The sequence below is a fragment of the Lampris incognitus genome, chromosome 9 (genome assembly GCF_029633865.1).
Source record: "Lampris incognitus isolate fLamInc1 chromosome 9, fLamInc1.hap2, whole genome shotgun sequence".
NCBI lineage: Eukaryota > Metazoa > Chordata > Actinopteri > Lampriformes > Lampridae > Lampris > Lampris incognitus.
The window spans coordinates 62,015,402-62,039,093 of NC_079219.1; the positions used below are offsets into that span (position 1 = coordinate 62,015,402).

At 44.2% G+C, this 23,692-nt stretch overlaps 1 protein-coding gene across 1 annotated transcript in view; it reads left to right on the plus strand.

Annotated features, from left to right (window-relative positions):
• The window catches only part of col6a4a (collagen, type VI, alpha 4a), a 151,674-nt gene that overhangs the window by 28,911 nt on the left and 99,071 nt on the right, over positions 1-23,692 (plus strand). Inside the window, exons 2-4 of the mRNA XM_056286202.1 lie at positions 16,404-16,513; positions 17,611-18,219; positions 19,123-19,710. Coding sequence (XP_056142177.1) covers positions 16,438-16,513; positions 17,611-18,219; positions 19,123-19,710 — 1,273 coding nt within the window. The 5' untranslated portion in view covers positions 16,404-16,437. The remainder of the gene's footprint in view (positions 1-16,403; positions 16,514-17,610; positions 18,220-19,122; positions 19,711-23,692) is intronic.

Below are 23,692 nucleotides of genomic sequence, written 5' to 3' on the forward strand. Positions count from 1 at the left end.
ATTTGAACAGCAAGCACAGTCAGCAATATGCCTTCATGGAACTGGTAAAAAACATTCATAATCTGGAGTACTCAGAGGAGGTTGGATGACTTCATCTGGACACAACAGAAACATTTCATTCCTCATCTAAGTGACCTCTTCAGACCTCTTCAGTTGAGGGATGAAACGTATCCGCTATAAACGTGTCCAGATGAACTGATTCAACCTTCTGTGATGTCTTACCTGGGTTACTGAGCATGCATCCAGACACATCTGGAGTACTACTTTAGCTTTAGCCCCTTAAGTCTCATCAATAAAAAACATCAGTGAACGGAAGGTGCCCGATGCATAACCCCAATGACATGTCAACTTACAACAGATAAGTCCTCCAACAGCGGCTTCAGGTAGTTTGGTAAGTGATTCTGCCTGTGATATGGGCCACCAGGTCTAGGATTTCTGTGAAAATGAATTAGTACATGAGCCTGTCTGAACTGGTCGTCAGTGTGAATGCTCATTCTGCAGCACAGCATGAGGAACGTTAAATCATTTTCTAAGCATCTATAAACGTTCAAACCAACGAATCCGGTCCTGTTCTTCAGATGTGTTTCATTAGCACAGAGACGCAGGGTGGGCTCCTGTAGCAAGCGATAGCTGAATTGTTAAAACCAAGGATTAGACACATGACTTTAAGTTCACAGTGTACACATGTGCTCAGGTTGTTGAATCCTGCTAACTGCTGTGGTGTCTACGCTGTGTGTGGTCAACCTTTATTGTTTGTTGACAAGGGCTGTTTGCTCTTGGCACCTGCGAGCCTCTGAGAGCATCTGTGAAGCTACTGAGCCTGAAAGGAGAGTGTTCAACTGTAGCTGTTAGCTGCTGGGCTTGTTTAGTATGTTTTTAATGAAAAAGCAGACTGTGTATAAAACTGCCTATTGTTGAATTTGAAATTACAAAAATGCTGTCTGATCGATTCAGGATCAGTGCTGAGTATAAGTTTGTAGTTCTGTCCCATGATGTACTGACAGCCTGCTGGTATTCTATAATGAGAAATGTACTACTACTACTTTCGGCTGCTCCCATTTGGGGGTCGCCACAGCGGACCATCCGTTTCCATCTCTTCCTGTCCTCTGCATCTTCCTCTGTCACACCAGCCACCTGCATGTCCTCCCTCACCACATCCATAAACCTCCTCTTTGGCCTTCCTCTTCTCCTCTTCCCTGGCAGCTCCATATTCAGCATCCTTCTCCCAGTATACCCAGCATCTCTCCTCCACACATGTCCAAACCATCTCCATCTTGCCTCTCTTGCTTTGTCTCCAAACCGTCCAACCTGAGCTGTCCCTCTAATATACTCGTTCCTAATCCTGTCCTTCTTCATCACTCCCAGTGAAAATCTTATCATCTTCATCTCTGCCACCTCCAGCTCCACCTCCTGTCTTTTCATCCTACGTTGTACATTAATCTATTTTACAGAGTTTCAGAGCCTTATTCCACCTTCCTGGTCCAGATAAGCGTAATGTCACCAGTGAATCTGAGAAAAAACTTGAAGGTGCTGCTACACTCTAGAAGATCTTATTTGTTCGGTTTCATCTTGGACCAAGTGATCAGTCTTTAAACAAAGGGGTCCCTCTGTTTTACATCAGGCACTTGAGCTATAGCACCGACCTGGAAAGAAGACATGTCTGACACTGCTTAAATTAATATGCATAAATGCAATGGATGGAGGCCCATGTAAATACATCTCAGTGGTTTAAACACGCAGAGCCCCACGTTTCAATCAAGTTTATTTCCTGTCCTCTTCTTGGACGTTCCCACATGTGTTAAATTAGAGCGAACCCCTTTCTCCAAACTCGTGGGGCCCAAATCATGTGGCATGTTACTAAACACAGGCTCAGTCTGCTGTTGGGGGAAGTTCACAGATGTCAAGCATGCGTGTGTGTACATGTGCGCTTACAGAGTGAGTCATGCTTTCATGCAACTTGATCACAGGAACTCCCGAGAGCTGCTTCTCATCACTTTTTAACGTTCTGGTTTGATGTTTGGAGCCTGGGATGTGATGTTGCTCAGGTATGGCCTACGCTTTAGAAAAAACCTACATGTGGCTCTGAAAAACTCTCCCATGCACAAGGGAAAGGAATTTGAGCTGAACCTAAATGAAGTTCTGAGTTGGTGTTTTGTTGATGTTAAGAAGCCTTGAACTCTCATTTTGTATATATCAGTTCAGTTTTCCCCTGGTGCCATTCAGCCAGGTGGGCTAAAGTCTGTCCTGTAGGAAGCATTAAAATGGGCAACACTTAGTGCACTCAGTAATATGTACCACACACTACAAATACTGTGTGCTAATTTGGCAATCTACATTGCTAACCATACTTCCTGTGTACAGTTGTAAGATTTGTCTTTATGCATGCTCAGTAATCCAGTAACACGACGTTTACTGACAGAAACTTTCATCACTCAACTAAGTGACCTATTCAGTCTCACCTCACTCCAGGTATCCCCACCCTTATAAACTATACAGGTAGCCCCACCCTTGTTTATAAGAGTAGGGGTACCTGCCTAAACATTGTGTCCAGATTAACTGATTCACCTTTCTTTTATAGAATATACGGTGCATCCGGAAAGTATTCACAGCCCTTCACTTTCCCCACATGTTGTTATGTTACAGCCTTATTCCAAAATTGATTAAATTCCTTTTTTTTCTCATCAATCTACACACAATACCCCATAATGACAAAGTGAAAAAAGTTTTGTAGAAATTTTTGCAAATGTATTAAAAATAAAAAACTGAAATATTGCATGTACGTAAGTATTCACACCCTTTACTCAGTACTTGGTTGAGGCACCCTTGGCAGCGATTACAGCCTCAAGTCTTCTTGGGTACGAAGCTACAAGCTTGGCACACCTATATTTGGGGTATTTCTCCCATTCTTCTCTGCAGATCCTCTCCAGCTCTGTAAGGTTAGATGGGGAGCGTCGCTGCACAGCTATTTTCAGGTCTTTCCAGAGATGTTGAATGGGGTTCAAGTCTGGGCTCTGGCTGGGCCACTCAAGGACATTCACAGACTTGTCCCGAAGCCACTCCTTCGTTGTCTTGGCTGTGTGCTTAGGGTCGTTGTCGTGTTGAAAGGTAAACCTTCGCCCCAGTCTGAGGTCCTGAGCGCTCTGGAGCAGGTTTTCATCAAGGATCTCTCGGTACTTTGCTCCATTCATCTTTCCCTCGATCCTGACTAGTCTCCCAGTTCCTGCCGCTGAAGAACATCCCCACAGCATGATGCTGCCACCACCATGCTTCACTGTAGGGATGGTATTAGCAAGTAGATGAGAGGTGCCTGGTTTCCTCCAGACGTGACGTTTGGCATTCAGGCCAAAGAGTTCAATCTTGGTTTCATCAGACCAGAGAATCTTGTTTCTCATGGTCTGAGAGTCCTTTAGGTGCTTTCTGGCAAACTCCAAGCAGGCTGTCATGTGCCTTTTACTGAGCAGAGGCTTCCGTCTGGCCACTCTACCATAAAGGCCTGATTGGTGGAATGCTGCAGAGATGGTTGTCCTTCTGGAAGGTTCTCCCATCTCCACAGAGGAATGCTGGAGCTCTGTCAGAGTGACCATCGGGTTCTTGGTCACCTCCCTGACCAAGGCCCTTCTCCCCCGATTGCTCAGTTTGGCTGGGCGGCCAGCTCTAGGAAGAGTCCTGGTGGATCCAAACTTCTTCCATTTATGAATGATGGAAACCACTGTGCTCTTCAGGACCTTCAAAGCTGTAGAGATTTTTTTGTACCCTTCCCCAGATCTGTGCCTCGATACAATCCTGTCTCGGAGGTCCACAGACAATTCCTTTGACTTCATGGCTTGGTTTCTGCTCTGACATGCCCTGTCAACAGTGGGACCTTATATAGACAGGTGTGTGCCTTTCCAAATCATGTCCCATCCATTGGATTTACTACAGGTGGACTCCAATCAAGATGTAGAAACATCTCAAGGATGATCAGTGGAAACAGGATGAACCTGAGCTCAATTTTGAGTGTCATAGCAAAGGGTGTGAATACTTATGTACATGCAATATTTCAGTTTTTTATTTTTAATAAATTTGCAAAAATTTCTACAAAACCTTTTTCACTTTGTCATTATGGGGTATTGTGTGTAGATTGATGAGAAAAAAAAGGAATTTAATCCATTTTGGGATAAGGCTGTAACATAACAAAATGTGGGGGAAGTGAAGGGGTGTGAATACTTTCCAGATGCACTGTATATATATGTATATATGTATATATATATATATGTGTGTGTGTGTGTGTGTGTGTGTGTGTATGTATGTATGTATGTATGTATGTATGTATATGTATATATATGTGTGTGTGTATGTGTGTGTCTGTGTGTGTATATATATATATATATATACGTATATATATGTGTGTGTGTGTGTGTATATATATATATATATATATATATATATATATATATATATATATATATATATATGTTTTTCCCCCCCAAAACCGTCAATGGTGTTATAAGTGTTCAACTAATGAGGAGCGGAATATCAGCACAGATAAAGAAAAAAAAAGTTTTAATACATTGCAGTACAGGCCTGTTTCGTGCATCGCACACTCATCATGATTCTTTGTTTAACCACATTAACTGCTGATGAGTGTGCGACGCACGAAACAGGCCTGTACTGCAATGCATTAAAACTTTTTTTTTTCCTGTATCTGTGTTGATATATATATATATATATATATATATATATATATATAAACTAAAACTCAGCAGCGTAGTGGTCTATAGGAATAGACCACTACGCTACCCGGGCACCCCCCCCCCCCCAATTCACCTTTCTGTGAGATATAAGGTTCATTTGTTTCACAACTGTAACCCTAACCCCCATATAAGTCATTTTAACCATAGTAAAATCCTCTTCAAAGCAATACAGTGATATCCTACAGTAAAAGAGCAAGTTGTCATCATCATGATCATGATCATGATTATCATTTTTATTATTATTATTATTACTATTACTATTACCCAGCCACTGAGGATGCACAAGCCAGTGCATCCTTAGTGCCGGTCCCAAGCCCGGACAAATGGGGAGGGTTGCGTCAGGAAGGGCATCTGGCGTAAAATCTTTGCCAAATCAAATATGCGGATCATAAATAAGACTTACATACCGGATCGGTCGAGGCCCGGGTTACCAACGACCGCCACCGGTACTGTTAACCAGCAGGGTGTCGGTGGAAACTATGCTACTGTTGGGCGAAGGAGAAGGAGAGGGGGAAAGCATGTCCAGAGGCAGCTAGAGAGGAGGAAGGGTAGGCATGTGGAGGTGAGAGTTGGAACTTTGAATGTTGGCACTATGACTGGTAAAGGGAGAGAGCTGGCTGACATGATGGAAAGAAGAAAGGTAGGCATACTGTGTGTGCAAGAGACTAGGTGGAAGGGGAGTAAGGCCAGGAGTATCGGAGGTGGGTTCAAACTCTTCTACCATGGTGTGAATGGGAGGAGTAATGGGGTAGGGGTAATTCTGAAGGAAGAGTATGTCAAGAGCGTGCTGGAGGTGAAGAGAGTGTCAGACAGAGTGATGAGTATGAAGCTGGAAATTGAAGGTTTATTGCTGAATGTTATCAGCGCATATGCCCCGCAAGTTGGGTGTGAGATGGACGAAAAAGAAGAATTCTGGAGTGAGTTGGACGACATGGTGGAGAGGGTACCCAAGGAGGAGAGAGTGGTGATTGGAGCGGACTTCAATGGACATGTTGGTGAAGGGAACAGAGGTGATGAGGAGGTGATGGGAAGGTATGGAGTCAAGAAGAGAAATGTGGAAGGACAGATGGTGGTCGATTTTGCGAAAAGGATGGAAATGGCTGTGGTGAATACATATTTCAAGAAGAGGGAGGAACACAGGGTGACGTACAAGAGTGGAGGAAAGTGCACACAGGTGGACTATATCTTATGTAGAAGGCGCCATCTAAAAGGGATTGGAGACTGCAAGGTGGTGACAGGGGAGAACGTAGCTAGGCAGCATCGGATGGTGGTCTGTAGGATGACTTTAGAGACCAAGAAGAGGAAGCGAGTGAAGACACAGCCGAAGATCAAATGGTGGAAGTTGAAGAAGGAAGACTATTGTGTGGAGTTCAGGCAGGAGTTAAGACAGGCACTGGGTGGTAGTGAAGAGTTGCCAGATGGCTGGAAAACCACTGCAGAAATAGTGAGGGAGACAGCTAGGAAGGTACTTGGTGTGTCATCAGGACAGAGGAAGGAAGACAAGGAGACTTGGTGGTGGAATGAGGAAGTACAGCAAATTATACAGAGGAAAAGGTTGGCAAAGAAGAAGTGGGATAGTAAGAGAGATGAAGAAAGTAGACAGGAGTACAAGGAGGTGCAGCGTAAAGCAAAGAGAGAGGTGGCAAAGGCAAAGGAAAAGGCGTATGGTGAGTTGTATGAGAGATTAGACACTAAGGAAGGAGAAAAGGACTTGTACCGATTGGCTAGACAGAGGGACCAAGCTGCAAAGGATGTGCAGCAAGTTAGGGCGATCAAGGATAGAGATGGAAATGTGCTGACAAGCGAGGAGAGTGTGCTAAGAAGGTGGAAGGAATACTTTGAGGGGCTGATGAATGAAGAAAATGAGAGAGAGAGAAGGTTGGATGATGTAGGGATAGTGAATCAGGAAGTTCAGCGGATTAGCAAGGAGGAAGTGAGGGCAGCTATGAAGAGGATGAAGAGTGGAAAGGCAGTTGGTCCTGATGACATACCTGTGGAGGCATGGAGATGTTTAGGAGAGATGGCAGTGGGGTTTTAACTAGATTGTTTAACACAATCCTGGAAAGTGAGAGGATGCCTGAGGAGTGGAGAAGAAGCATACTGGTACCGATTTTCAAGAACAAGGGCGATGTGCAGAACTGTAACAACTACAGAGGTATAAAGTTGATCAGCCACAGCATGAATATTTGGGAAAGAGTAATAGAAGCTAGGTTAAGAGGAGAGGTGACGATCAGCGAGCAGCAGTATGGTTTCATGCCACGAAAGAGCACCACAGATGCGATGTTTGCTTTGAGAATGTTGATTGAGAAGTATAGAGAAGGCCAGAAAGAGTTGCATTGTGTCTTTGTAGATTTAGAGAAAGCTTATGACAGAGTGCCGAGAGAGGAGGTGTGGTATTGTATGAGGAGGTCAGGAGTTGCAGAGAAGTATGTAGGAGTGGTGCAGGATACGTATGAGGGAAGTGTGACAATGGTGAGGTGTGCGGTTGGAATGACAGATGGGTTCAAGGTGGAGGTGAGATTACATCAAGGATCGGCTCTTAGCCCTTTCTTGTTTGCAATGGTGATGGACAGGTTGACGGGCAAGATCAGGCAGGAGTCTCCATGGACGATGATGTTCGCGGATGACATTGTGATCTGTAGCGAGAGTAGGGTGCAGGTTGAGGAGAGCCTGGAGAGGTGGAGGTATGCACTGGAGAGAAGAGGAATGAAAGTCAGTAGGAGCAAGACGGAATACCTATGCGCGAATGAGAGAGAGGACAGTGGAATGGTCAGGATGCAAGGAGTGGAGGTGACAAAGGCATTTGAGTTTAAATACTTGGGGTCAACTGTCCAAAGTAACGGGGAGTGCAGTAGAGAGGTGAAAAAGAGAGTGCAGGCAGGTTGGAGTGGGTGGAGAAGTGTGTCAGGAGTGATTTGCGACAGAAGGGTATCAGCAAGAGTTAAAGGGAAAGTTTACAAGATGGTTGTGAGACCAGCTATGTTATATGGTTTGGAGACAATGGCACTGATGAAAAGACAGGAGGCGGAGCTGGAGGTGGCAGAGTCGAAGATGCTAAGATTTTCACTGGGAGTAACCCTAACCCTATATTAGAGGGACCGCTCAGGTTGGACGGTTTGGAGACAAAGCAAGAGAGGCAAGATTGAGATGGCTTGGACATGTGTGGAGGAGAGATGCTGAGTATATTGGGAGAAGGATGCTGAATATGGAGCTGCCAGGGAAGAGGAGAAGAGGAAGGCCAAAGAGGAGGTTTATGGATGTGGTGAGGGAAGACATGCAGGTGGCTGGTGTGACAGAGGAAGACGCAGAAGACAGGAAGAAATGGAAACGGATGATCCGCTGTGGCGACCCCTAACGGGAGCAGCCGAAAGTAGTAGTAGATTATTATAACTATTACTATTATTATTATTATTATTATTTCTTTCACGTTTCCTGTTTTACGTCCCGTAGAGCCAGGTCCAAACTATGGACCTGAGGCACTATAGGGCAGATGTCACTTGATTGACAGTACTCATCGTAATATGTGGGCTGTTGCGAGTAGGGTGATCTTCTGGACAGCATGGATGTTGATGTTGCCTGGGATACGGTTGGTGAACTTTTCCACTCCCTTCTTCATGAGTCCTAGAGCTCTGACGACTATTGGTGTGTTTTTGGTCTTCATACCCCACATCCTGTTATTATTATTATTATACAAATGTCCTTTAACTTCATGCCATACGTAATACAACATGATAAGTGAGCGGGTCCATTCCTTGGGCCTAGGGTTAGAATGAGGTAGAAGTCTATTTGATGGATAGTGCCTTTCTTAGGATATGAGATGTTTCAAGTAGTGCAATCTTCTGTAGTCCTTCTACATATTCTGGTGTTACCCTGGATCCATTGGATGTATTTCTCCATCCCCTTTTTTACAAGTCCCAGGGCTCCTATCACTACTGGTATTGTTGTGGTTTTCATTCCCCACATTCGTTCAATCTCTATTTCAAGGTCTTTATATTTGGACAGTTTTTCAGTTACTTTTACTGAGGTGTTCCTTTCGGTCAGGATGGACATGTCGATGAGTATGCAGCTTTTTTCTTTTTTGTTCTTGATGATGATGTTTGGTCTGTTGGCCTTTATTATTATTATTATTGTTATTATTATTCATGGTAGTAGTAGCCGTACCAGAAGTAGTACTTGAAGCTGGACGAAAGTTGTCATGTAACTGATAAGAAGGATCTTAACTCCCAAACTTCATTGATCCAATTTGACAAACAATGGTTATCTGAAAGTCCCAGTTTCACAGAAAACAAGCGGACTGGCATCTTCATTCTTTAAAATATTACTGTTTTCCAAGCAAAGTTTAAAATATGACTGTTTTCCAAGCGAAGTTTTTGGGGTGAAATATATTTGAGTAATTTTCAGAGTAACAGCAGTTATTGAACAGTGTTTAAAAGAAGAGTTAGGTATTTTGCTTGAGTAGGATAAGGAGATTTTTTTTTCAACCACTGTATTAAAATGAAGCTGTATTAAAATGAAGCTGGATGGATGGGTGGATGGATGTATTAAAATGAAGCTGGATGGATGGGTGGATGGATGTATTAAAATGAAGCTGTATTAAAATGAAGCTGGATGGATGGGTGGATGGATGTATTAAAATGAAGCTGGATGGATGGATATATTAAAATGAAGCTGGATGGATGGGTGGATGGATGTATTAAAATGAAGCTGGATGGATGGATATATTAAAATGAAGCTGGATGGATAGGTGGATGGATGTATTAAAATGAAGCTGGATGGATGGATATATTAAATGAAGCTGGATGGATGGGTGGATGGATGTATTAAAATGAAGCTGGATGGATGGATATATTAAATGAAGCTGGATGGATGGGTGGATGGGATGGGTGGATGGATGTATTAAAATGAAGCTGGATGGATAGATGTATTAAAATGAAGCTGTTGGATGGTTGGATGTATTAAAATGAAGCTGTTGGATGGATGATGCATTAAAATGAAGCTCGATGGATGGATGTATTAAAATTAAGCTTGATGGATGGATGTATTAAAATTAAGCTGGATGGATGAAGCTGAATGGATGGATGTATTAAAATGAAGCTGGCTGGATGGATGTATTAAAATGAAGCTGGCTGGATGGATGGATGTATTAAAATGAAGCTGGCTGGATGTATTAAAATGAAGCTGGCTGGATGGATGTATTAAAATGAAGCCGGCTGGATGGATGTATTAAAATGAAGCTGGCTGGATGGATGGATGTATTAAAATGAAGCTGGCTGGATGTATTAAAATGAAGCTGGCTGGATGGATGTATTAAAATGAAGCTGGCTGGATGGATGGATGTATTAAAATGAAGCTGGCTGGATGTATTAAAATGAAGCCGGCTGGGTGGATGTATTAAAATGAAGCTGGCTGGATGGATGTATTAAAATGAAGCTGGATGGATGTATCAAAATGAAGTTGGATGGTAATAAAATGAAGTTGGATGGATGGCTGGATGTATTAAAATGAAGCTGGATGATTGGATGTATTAAAATGAAGCTGGATGGATGGATGGATGTTTTAAAATGAGACATACAGCAGGACTGTGGGAGGTACATTTCTAACATGGTCTGTTCTCATGAACGTTCTCAATGTGGTGGCAGTGCAGCGAGGGCAGCCCTGATGGAGAACGGGTGGTGAATTCTTTGCTGTTCATCTCCTCCCTCATGTGATATTTTGGGGAGACATGGCTGGTGCCCACAGATCACAGGAAATGGCACCGTTATGCACCAAAATCTAAACCAGATGGCCAGATGGGAACCATTTTATCTTGATGACGAACAGCTCTGGTGCTGCAAAATTGGTCTGTGCTATCTGGCCGTGAGTATTGAGGGTTCAAAAGAAATGTGGCATGCTGTGATATGGGGGAAAGTGGGTCGGAGGGATAGGGGTTGAGGTTTGGGTGGCTTAGCAGCTGGGGGTCACAATAAATGTTGGTGTGTTGGCTTTGCGAGCTGAAAGAATGATTTGTTTTTCATGCCTTATTTCCCGCTCTGTCAGGAGACTGAAACAATTAAACTTACCTCTTGTCTCTTGTTTCTTTTCTCATCCTTTTTCAAACAATCTTAACTATTCCTTTTCTCATCCTTTTTCAAACAGTCTTAACTATTTTGAGGTCACAGGAATATTTCTCCCAGCTACTATTGGAGAGCTATGACTGACCCTTGACCTTCTTACGGTTGCTGGTCTAAGAATTCAGGCTTGTTCTGCTCTTCCTCTTCTTACACCTTGTCTGGATGAGTGTGTCAACTGAATGGCCAACATGTAGAGCTCTTGGTAGCTTTCTAACCGCATTACTCAGGGTTGATGTTTCCAGCATCTCCTGCAGATCTTTAATCTGGAGGGAAGTCTATCCAAAGAGATAGTTGTCATGACAACAATTTTCTCATAACTTTATACTTCAGATGTAAACCTTGCTTATTGGTAAAGTAAATGTGACCCCTGTGTTCACTAATAGTTCACATGAAGTCAGTTTATACGAACGTTCAGAATATCTGATTTATTCATACACGTGTGTGTTATTGTCCGTGATGGTGTTGAGATGCGGATTTTTGAATGATGTAGAACGCATCATAAGAGCGAAACAAGACTGAGCTGTAAGCCTTGTTTGTGCACAAACGGACTTTGATAGATGATATATGATCAGAATTATGAGTTACCAGCAATACTTTCCATGATTTAAAGCACAATTATATCACTACAATTTTTACACCCCACTTTTGACTTCCAACCACAGCAGATGACTGACGTGTGAGTGAGATAGTATGTTTCAGCCTTACAACATGGCGGTACTCTCTTGTGGAGTCTTGATTCTTAATATCCGGTCCCTATTCAAAATACTTATCTTGCTATTGATGTGGGAACTGCAGCTTCCGTCCCCATTTCAAGGATCAAGGATGTGGTTGTGACGGTTTATTCCAGTCTAGCCGGTCCCGGTTGGTCACGGCATGATAATAGCCTGTCCTGTTAACACACCCGTTCTCCAGCTATCAGACATGTGCCTTACTCACTTACTTTATGTATATGATGAAAAATACCCCAGGAAATTAACCCAGGCACTGAAAGAAAACATTATCCTCTCCTGAAGGTCAGTAAGTATTTGAGACTGTGGATAAAAGGGCCAGTAGAATCCTGGTGGGTTTAAATGTTGAGGCATTGTGGCTGCCCAGGCGGAGAAACATCTGTGTGATCACATGGGGCCATTCTGCCAAGCATTTTACATTACGCCCTCATTTTCTGATCCCTGTAGAGCACATCTCAACTGTCTATCTACTATCTATTCTACTCCATCCTCTCCCGCTTCATTCTGCTTTACTGTACTCTACTTAACGCTTCTATTTTACTCCTCTTCATTCTGATAGGCCCAGGTTTTCAAAGGAATAGTTCGCCTCCAAAAGGAAAATTGCCTCATTATGCACTCACCCTCATGCCAGCACAAACCTGCATTAGGCATCTGTTTCCATAAAACACTGCTAATAAAAACAATAACTTTATGTATATAGCACTTTTCTGAAACAATGTTACAAGTGCTTTACAAAGAAATAAAATCAGACAAGGCAAAAATAAGAGTAAGACAAAACAAGTAGGACTAAAAATAAAAGAAGTATAAATAAATAAAAAGCAATATCAAACATTAGTAAAAGCTTTCAAAAAAAGAAAAGTTTTAAGATGACATTTAAAGGAGCTAGAGACTTGGCTAGTCTTAGTTCAACAGGAAGAGAGATCCATAGTGTAGTGGTTCTAACAGCAAAAGCCTCATCACCCTTTGTAACAAACCTGAGACCTGGGAATAACCACCAGGGCTCCATCTGCAGATTTTAATGGTTGAGAGGGTGTATACCAGGTCAATAAATCAGAAATGTATGTAGGAGCGAGACCACTTAAAGCCTTAACGGTGAGCAGTATATTTTTAAAATCAATTCAAAATATACATATGTAACAGAGAGCTTGTGTAGGGAGGCAAGCACAGGAATGATGTGGTCATGCCTCTTTGTCCCGAAAATTAGCCGAGCAGCGGCGTTTTGTACCAACTGCAGATGGGGGAGGGAGCCCTTGCTGACACCAGAGTAAAGTGCATTACAATACTGAAGCCGAGAATAGATAAAAGCATGTACAACTTTTTGCAGATCAGCAGTTGATAAAAATTACTTAATTTTGGAGATTAGTTTGAGGGGTAGTCCAACCTTGGTGGGTCGTCCCGGGTTGTCCTCTGTGTGGAGTTTACATGTTCTCCCCATGTCTGCGTGGGTTTCCTCCGGGGCTCCGGTTTCCTCCCACAGTCCAGAGACATGTAGGTCAGGTAAATTGGCCGTACTAAATTGTCCCTAGGAATGAATGGATGTGTGTGTGTGTGTGTGTGTGTGTGTGTGTGTGTGTGTGTGTGTGTGTGTGTGTGTGTGTGTGTGTGTGTGTGTGTGTGTGTCGGCCCTGTGATGGCCTGGTGGCCTGTCCACGGTGTCTCCTCGCCTGCCGCCCAATGACTGCTGGGATAGGCTCCAGCACCCCCGCGACCCTGAGAGCAGGATAGGCGGTTAAGATAATGGATGGATGGATGGATCATCTGTATGTGGGGCTGTGTAGCTCAGATCATCAGCATTAAAACTGTCAAAGTTAGGCATTCTCTTGCTAAAACTGTACACAGGGCTGTGTTGTGGATGTGATGGAGTAGCTCATCATGTGATGGAGCAGTTCATCATGTCATGGCATAGTTCATCATGTGATGGAGCAGTTCATCATGTCATGGCATAGTTCATCATGTGATGGAGCAGTTCGTCTTGTGATGGAGTAGTTCATCATGTGATGGAGCAGTTCATCATGTGATGGAGCAGTTCATCATGTCACGGCATAGTTCATCATGTGATGGAGCAGTTCGTCTTGTGATGGAGTAGTTCATCATATGATGGAGCAGTTCATCATGTGATGGAGCAGTCCATCTTGTGATGGAGCAGTTCATCATGTGATGGCATAGTTCATCATATGATGGAGCAGTTCATCTTGTGATGGAGTAGTTCATCATGTGATGGAGTAGTTCATCATGTGATGGAGTAGCTCATCATGTGATGGAGCAGTTCATCATGTCATGGCATAGTTCATCATGTGATGGAGCAGTTCATCATGTGATGGAGCAGTTCATCATGTCATGGCATAGTTCATCATGTGATGGAGCAGTTCGTCTTGTGATGGAGTAGTTCATCATATGATGGAGCAGTTCATCATGTGATGGAGCAGTTCATCATATGATGGAGCAGTTCATCATGTGATGGAGCAGTCCATCTTGTGATGGAGCAGTTCATCATGTGATGGCATAGTTCATCATATGATGGAGCAGTTCATCATGTGATGGAGCAGTTCATCATGTGATGGAGCAGTTCATCATGTCATGGCATAGTTCATCATGTGATGGAGCAGTTCATCTTGTGATGGAGTAGTTCATCATGTGATGGAGTAGTTCATCATGTGATGGAGTAGCTCATCATGTGATGGAGCAGTTCATCATGTCATGGCATAGTTCATCATGTGATGGAGCAGTTCATCATGTGATGGAGCAGTTCATCATGTCATGGCATAGTTCATCATGTGATGGAGCAGTTCGTCTTGTGATGGAGTAGTTCATCATATGATGGAGCAGTTCATCATGTGATGGAGCAGTTCATCATATGATGGAGCAGTTCATCATGTGATGGAGCAGTCCATCTTGTGATGGAGCAGTTCATCATGTGATGGCATAGTTCATCATATGATGGAGCAGTTCATCATGTGATGGAGCAGTTCATCATGTGATGGAGCAGTTCATCATGTCATGGCATAGTTCATCATGTGATGGAGCAGTTCGTCTTGTGATGGAGTAGTTCATCATATGATGGAGCAGTTCATCATGTGATGGAGCAGTCCATCTTGTGATGGAGCAGTTCATCATGTGATGGCATAGTTCATCATATGATGGAGCAGTTCATCATGTGATGGAGCAGTTCATCTTGTGATGGAGCAGTTCATCATTTGATGGCATAGTTCATCATATGATGGAGCAGTTCATCATGTGATGGAGCAGTTCATCATATGATGGAGCAGTTCATCATGTGATGGAGCAGTTCATCTTGTGATGGAGCAGTTCATCATGTGATGGCATAGTTCATCATATGATGGAGCAGTTCATCATGTGATGGAGCAGTTCATCATGTGATGGAGCAGTTCATCTTGTGATGGAGTAGTTCATCATGTGATGGAGCAGTTCATCATGTGATGGCATAGTTCATCATATGATGGAGCAGTTCATCATGTGATGGAGCAGTTCATCATGTGATGGAGCAGTTCATCTTGTGATGGAGTAGTTCATCATGTGATGGAGCAGTTCATCATGTGATGGCATAGTTCATCATATGATGGAGCAGTTCATCATGTGATGGAGCAGTTCATCATGTGATGGAGCAGTTCATAGTGTGATGGCATAGTTCATCATATGATGGAGCAGTTCATCTTGTGATGGAGTAGTTCATCATGTGATGGAGTAGTTCATCATGTGATGGAGCAGTTCATCATGTGATGGAGCAGTTCATCATGTCATGGCATAGTTCATCATGTGATGGAGCAGTTCGTCATGTGATGGAGCAGTTCATCTTGTGATGGAGCTGTTCATCATGTCATGGCATATTTCATCATGTGATGGAGCAGTTCATCATGTGATGGAGCAGTTCATCTTATGATGGAGCAGTTCATCATGTGATGGCATAGTTCATCATATGATGGAGCAGTTCATCTTGTGATGGAGTAGTTCATCATATGATGGAGCAGTTCATCATGTGATGGAGCAGTTCATCTTGTGATGGAGCAGTTCATCATGTGATGGCATAGTTCATCATATGATGGAGCAGTTCATCATGTGATGGAGCAGTTCATCATGTGATGGAGCAGTTCATCTTATGATGGAGCAGTTCATCATGTGTTGGCATAGTTCATCATGTGATGGAGCAGTTCATCATGTGATGGAGCAGTTCATCATGTGATGGCATAGTTCATCATGTGATGGAGCAGTTCATCATGTGATGGAGCAGTTCATCATGTGATGGAGCAGTTCATCATATGATGGAGCAGTTCATCATGTGATGGAGCAGTTCATCTTGTGATGGCATAGTTCATCATATGATGGAGCAGTTCATCATGTGATGGAGCAGTTCATCTTGTGATGGAGTAGTTCATCATGTGATGGAGCAGTTCATCATGTGATGGCATAGTTCATCATATGTTGGAGCAGTTCATCATGTGATGGAGCAGTTCATCATGTGATGGAGCAGTTCATAGTGTGATGGCATAGTTCATCATATGATGGAGCAGTTCATCTTGTGATGGAGTAGTTCATCATGTGATGGAGTAGTTCATCCTGTGATGGAGCAGTTCATCATGTGATGGCATAGTTCATCATATGATGGAGCAGTTCATCATGTGATGGAGCAGTTCATCTTGTGATGGAGTAGTTCATCATGTGATGGAGCAGTTCATCATGTGATGGAGCAGTTCATCTTGTGATGGAGCAGTTCATCATGTGATGGAGCAGTTCATCTTGTGCTGCATGTTGTTCACCTGCATTAACGTTCTACATCGTAATGTGTGTGGGTAACCTCCAGCCTCTCCTCTCTACAGGTTAGAGAGAGAGCATCTGGAGAATCATTCCAACATGGAGGCCAGACAGGGCCTTCTGCTCAGTCTCATCATGGCAGCATGTTTCTATGGCAACACTGCTCAGACAACAGGTGAGTGTGATTTCTAAAACTGATGATCTCACTTCCTGAATTCCAGAATGAGAATGGTCTCATTTTATAATGACGATGGCTCACAGTGTACATATGGATTCAATCCACACATGTGTATACACTGATACACATGTAGTTACACACACACACGCACACACAAAACACATGTACATACACTGATATGTATCTAGTTACAGACACACACACAAAACACACACATATATACACGCACACACACAAACATAATACCCAATACCCAAACAAATAATACACAAACAAAAATAATCTCACACACATAGTTATGAATAAACACACACACACATGCAGACACACAACACACACACACACAATACACACAATAAAACAATCTAATCTAATCTAATACACACACAATACACAAACAGACAATGCACACATACACACAAATAAACACACGTGCTGTGCCCACAGAACTGAGTGGTGAGTTATAAAGTTCCCTTTTTTTGCGAGCACCTGAAAGCAGCATTACTAACCCTGCACAGAGATGTGTTGCCTCACAGCTGGCCAGGATGTACACACGCCCATATGGCTCACAGTGATTATGGACCTGCTAGCTGGATGTTGAAGGTATGTAACTAGGACTTCATGGCTATGAAGTGATTTCATAATGCTTCTTAGTGATGAAGGTAGGATTCCAGCCACCAACCTGTACCCTTCTGTGGAACCAACACCGCTCTCCAGGCGTAAGCCCTCACCTTTTCTTTATGTCACACTCACGCTTTTCCAGCAGTGGCTTGCTTCCCAGAGCAACCCTAATACAGTGAATGAACACATTGCTATGGCACTCTTCTAGTCCCCGCATGCAAAGCGCTTTACCGAGACATGGCTGCATTACATTGCAGTATGCACATGGGTAAGTGTTTTCTCAGTAGGTCCTTTGACCTGGCATCAAACTGCTCTCCCCTTTCCCTCGTCTGCACACGTCACGTTCAACCCTTCACTTCCACTCTTAAGGACACGCTTTTAAACGTCTGGCTCAGATCCCAGAACCGTCCTGGGTAGTACGTTTTTTTCCTGGCGGCTTCCCTGACAACCTGCCGCTTTCCCCTCCTTCTCAGTCTGCACAGAAGAGGCCATAGCAGACATTGTCTTCATGGTGGATGGGTCATGGAGCATCGGCGCTGAGAACTTTGAACAGATCCGTCAGTTCCTGAACACTCTGGTCAACAGCTTCAACGTGGGGCCTGAATATGTACGCATTGGCCTGGTCCAGTACAGCACCACACCACGTACTGAGTTCCTGCTCAAGACCTACCAGAAAAAAGAGGACATCCTCCAGTACATCAGCACCCTGCCTTACAAAGGTGGTGGAACCAAAACCGGGCTGGGTTTGGACTTCATGCTGATGGAACATTTTGTGAACACAGCCGGTAGCCGGACCAACAGTAACGTGCTGCAGATTGCTGTGGTGATCACCGATGGGAAGTCACAGGATAACGTGGAGGCCCATGCTCAGCAGCTGAAGAGGAGGGGCATTGTTTTGTATGCCATTGGTATCAAAGACGCGGATGAAAACCAGTTAAGGGAGATCGCAAGTGAACCACATAACAAGCATGTCTACAGTGTGTCCGACTTCACAGCACTTCAAGGAATCTCACAGAGCATCGTCCAGACGCTTTGCACAACTGTGGAGGAGGCCAAAAGACCAGTGTCCATCATGGTGCCAGGTAATACATGTTGCTTGAGTACAACTGACAAAGCCAGCTTTACTGGTGCCATACCTGGAGAGTGATGAAGTAAAGCGTGGCAATACTGAAATAAAGATTTTTTTTCTCTGAACATGTAACTGGCTAGGAGAATTTATTATGTCATTTCTTTTGAAATTTCCTCAGCCAACAATTCAAAGTTAATTTGTGCATTGTTTGTTGAAGGTAAAAAAAAAACTTGGCTTATGGTTGTTCAAAAAAGCCAAGATAAAATACAATATGAAAATTATTCTAGCAGACAGCAGCAAAGCAGATATTCTCTACAAGACCTCACAGTTCTTCAGTGAGCATTGTCTGATTAATGACAGGAAGTAAAAGTTTCATTTCTGTGAAAGTAACTTTACTCATCGATCTTAAACTATAGCTAAAATTGCCACAAAAATGTCACGTTACAATACATGTGCTATGAAATTACACTCAGTCTCTTATTTAATTAGATTTCATGCTGCAACATGTTAGTAGATGACAAAATAAAGTGAAAGATTATGTGATAGTAAGGCAACACGTTTTCACAAAGCCTTACACAAGCACAACGTGTGGGTCCCACACCATCTTCATGAATCTTCTGATGTATGCTAGGCTGTATGCTAGGCTGTATGCTAGACTTTATGCTAGGCCACATGAAAGTGCAGCCTGGGTCAAAGTCAACTAACATTCTCTCAGTAGAGTTTGGTTTTAGTTTTCCTTCATCGTACTGAACACATTTGCTGAGCCTATGCGTCTCTGCCACTTTGTAAAAACAAATGTTGCAGAGTTCATCCTCCAGTGAGATCATTTGGTTTGCACTCTCTCTCTCTCTCTTACACACACATGCATACACACATAAACAGAATACATATTTCTAAACCTTTCTCTCCTCCTTAGAGTGCACCAACGCCACGATAGCTGACATCGTCTTCCTGGTGGATGGTTCCTCCAGCATTGGGATTGAAAACTTTCAAGAAGTCCGTCAGTTTCTCAAGAGCTTAATCAGAGGCCTTGACATTGGTGAGGACAAAGTCCGTGTGGGCCTGGCACAATACAGCGATGAGCCCCACCAGGAGTTCCTCCTCAAGGATCACATGGACAAAATGTCCCTGCTGGAGCAGGTGGACAATCTGACCTACCGCTTGGGTGGCACAGCAACTGGTAAGGCTATCAGCTTCCTCCAGACAAAGTACTTCACCAAGGAGGCCGGAAGCCGTGCTGACCAGCGGGTGCCCCAGATCGCTGTGGTGATTACAGATGGGGCTTCTTCAGATGATATGGTGGTAGCCGCCCAGCTCTTAAGAGAGCAGGGAGTCCTTGTGTTTGCCATCGGTGTGGGAGCAGTCAACATGAAAGAGCTCCAGGTGATTGCTAACCGTCCACACGAACGTTTCTTTTTCAGCATCGAGAGCTACCAGGCTCTTCAGAGGCTGACCGAGGGGCTGCTGCAGACGGTGTGCATCTCTATGGAGGATCAGAGAAAAGGTAAGGAAGGAAAATGGGATATATCTTTTGTTCAGAACCACAATCCGAACCAGAAATACTTTAATTAATCCCCGAGGGGGGCGTCCGGGTAGTGTAGCGGTCTATTCTGTTGCCTACCCACACGGGGATCATCGGTTCGAATCCCCATGTTACCTCTGGCTTGGTCAGGCGTCCCTACAGACACAATTGTTTGTGTCTGCGGGTGGGAAGCCGGATGTGGGTATGTGTCCTGGTCGCTGCACTAGCGCCTCTTCTGGTTGGTCAGGGTGCCTGTTCAGGGGGAGGGGGAACTGGGGGCAATAGCGTGATCCTCCCACGCGCTACGTCCCCCTGGTGAAACTCCTCACTGTCAGCTGAAAAGAAGTGGCTGGTGACTCCACATGTATGGGAGGAGGCATGTGGTAGTCTGCAGCCCTCCCCGGATCAGCAGGGGGGTGGAGCAGCGACCAGGATGGCTTGGAAGAGTGGGGTAATTGGCCGGATACAATTGGGGAGAAAAAGGGGGAAATAAATAAACAAACAAACAAACAAACAAATAAATAAATATTAATCCCCGAGGGGAAGTTGGGTAAAGGAATGTGTAGGGTAGGAATTAAGAGTAAAAATGATTCAGACGACTTTATGTATCCCAGAAGGGCAATTCAGTATGATCACATTAAAATAAAATAATCAAAAGACACCTGCCTAAAACATGTTAATATGTGAATTAAGAAAGCATTTAAAAGACTGGTTCGAAACCTGATATTAAAGTGTGGGTTACGGTTAGGGATGGCCCAGCTGTGGTTCTCAATCCGGTCCTCAGGTACAGGTAGTACTGCAGGTTTTCTATTCTGCCAGGTACTTACTTAAGTGTATTCACCAGTTGTTCCAGTTATGCCAGCCTCCTATCAGGAGGTTTTAGACCTAGAACAACAGGTGAATGTAATGAACTATGTGGCAGAAAAGAAAACCATCAGTATCTGAGGACCGGATTGAGAACCAATGGCCTACAGGTTTGCTCAAGGATTGCAGGTAATGGCATACATGTACTCAGAGATTCTTGCAAATGTTTGTTAATGTTTTTATATTACATATCATGTATATGTTCCAGGTAACTGCTCTATACACTTAGTTCTACTGTGATGGATGTAGAACATTCCAGTGTAGAACATTAATGCAGAACATTCCAGTGTAGAACATTAATGCAGAACATTCCAGTGTAGAACATTAATGCAGAAGATTCCAGTGTAGAACATTAATGCAGAACATTCCAGTGTAGAACGTTAATGCAGAACATTCCAGTGTAGAACGTTAATGCAGAACATTCCTGTGTAGAACATTAATGCAGAACATCCAAGTGACTTGGTGCTCAGCCAGTCATGCTGCAGTGTAGGCCAAAACATACAACATTAAGAGACGGACATTGTTTAAAAAACAAAGATAACAAGGCAGACAGAAAAATGTCAGAACATTCCACACTGAGCTTAATGCTGTGTAAATGTTATGTGGGGACCACAGAGTTATCCACAACACTGTTTCTGAGCAGGGCAGAGAAGTTTCTGGAACAGCATTTAGACAATACAAACACCAAACGTTTTTGGTTTAAATGGTGAGATTATTGTTACACTTCTAACTTGCATATTATGCCAAGTAGAACCGAATTAAATCATACGCACACCGAGAGCCACGTTTCACATCACTTCACTTTACTCCATATTTATTCTTCCTCCGCGTGCCGCATGAAAGCGCGATGTAATGACGTCATCAATACACGACACCCCCCCTTACTTGGATTAGAACTCTAATGTCTCCTTTACATAAACAACAGGTCATATCTGAATGTTAACAACATATTCTCTCACAGAATAAACATTCCTGCCCCCTAGCATTGTGTATTCATGTTCTCTATCACCATACACATCAACATGTGCATTCTCACACTGAATTCACTTCATAACAAAACCTGTGAATCTCCGGGGCATCTTTATTTCTCGGCGAGGTCTCTCTGTCCGTGCTGTCAGAGGTCGGCATGGGGATGATGAGCCCTGACTGGGTGTCTCTGGTGTGGACCTCTCTGTGTGTTCAAGTCCCCGGTTTTCATTCTCACTCGGTGTTGTCTGCGTTTCTTTTCCAGCAGGTGATGACGTCAGCTCAGCTGGTGTGTACCTTTGGACATGGGTTGTGTTTCTGGAGTACTGAGCTCCTGTGGGTGACTCGACTACCACATTGTTACCGTTCTTACTGATTACCGTGTGTGGTGTCTGGTTGAAAGTTGTCGTGAACCTATCTGCCTTGTCCCGTTTCAAAAGGACTTCATCTCCCACTTGTACTTGGGATGGTTTGGCTCCGCGTCGGTCGTCGGCGTATATTTTGGACTTCCCCTTTCGCTCTGCGTCAGTGTCCCGTGCCTCCAGGTCACTCCTAGGTGTACTGATGTCCGGCAGCTTTCCTCTCAGCTTTCTGTTGAACAAGAGTTCGGCTGGGCTCTTGCCCGTGGTGGAGTGGTCTATGGATCTGTAGATGGTGACGTACCTCCGGAGTTCCTTCCCCCAGTCCAGTCCGTCCGCCTGTACGATGTGTATCCGTTTCATGATCGACGCGTTTTGCCTCTTCACGTCTCCGTTTGCTTGTGCCCATTTAGGCGTTGTTTTCACGTGCTGTATGCCGTTGTCTTGACAGAACTCCTGGAACTGTGATGACAAGAACTGTGGTCGGACAGGAGTCGGACCTGATAGAGACAGGTAGACCGTGGTGGCTGAATATGTTCTCTAGACGGTCTATCACTTTGTCTGTCGTGGTGGATCGCATGATCTCGTACTCATAATATCTGCTGTAGTAGTCTACAACTACTAAGATAGATTGTCCTGTTGGTAACGGACCTAACAAATCCGTGGCAATATCCTGCCATGGTCCATCAGGGAGAGCTGTGGGCCGCAATGGCTCTGGTACGTCGGGCCGCGCAACTAGTTGGCACCCGTGACATGACTTAACATATTTCTCTGTTGCCCCGTACATCCCTGGCCACCACACCTTTCCCCTGAGATGCTTTTTTGTCCCTACAACATACCTAAATGTCCTTCATGAGCTGACGCTAGAGTTCTGTTCTGTAGGCTCTGCAGTAGAACAATTCTCGTTCCTCTTAACACCAACTGTCCTATAGTGCATAGTTCCTTTGCGATAGGCGCATAGGCTGAACACTTCTCAAACCGGCCACTCTGTATCGCTTTCCTCACCTCATTCAGTTCTTCATCCTCTGCAGAGGCTCTCTCCACCTCTTTTGTAGTCAGCGCCCTGGGCGTCGCTTGCACTGCCACAAACCGCACGTATTCTTCCGCTCCATGTGTGTGTGTCGTCTTCTTTGCAGTGTCCCCCAGGAGACGAGACAGAGGATCAGCAATGTTGTACTTTCCAGATATGTGTATCACTTGAAAGTCATAAGGTTGGAGACGGAGCACCCAACGCTCGATTCGGGCGCACGGTTTTGATCTGGGGCTGTAGATCACCTCCAGAGGCTTATGATCCGCTATCAGGTCGAACCTCTTGCCCTATATGTATGGGTGTAGGCGTTCACATGCCCAAACCAGTGCCAGGGCCTCGCGCTCCGTTTGAGAATATCTCCTCTCACAGTCTGTCAGGCTCCTGCTCACATAACATATAGGCACCATAACTCCCTGCTGTTCCTGTACCAGAACTGCTCATATGTCTACCGGCCCTGCATCAGCTATCACTTTTGTGGGGGCATCTTTATCAAAGTATGCCAGTATGCCCACCTCAGCTAACTTATTTTTCAGTGTCTCAAATGCCTGTTTCTGCTCTGGGCCAAAGACAAATGGCACATCCTTTTTGGTCAGTCTCCGCAGCGGCTCTGAGATGGCAGCGGACTGGGGTATGACTCTACTACTGTACCCGGCCAAGCCCAGGAAACTGCAGACCTCTGATCCGTTCTCCAGCTCACATGCTTCGGCCAGTGCTCTCACTCTCTCGCTTGTGGGCCCTATCCCTT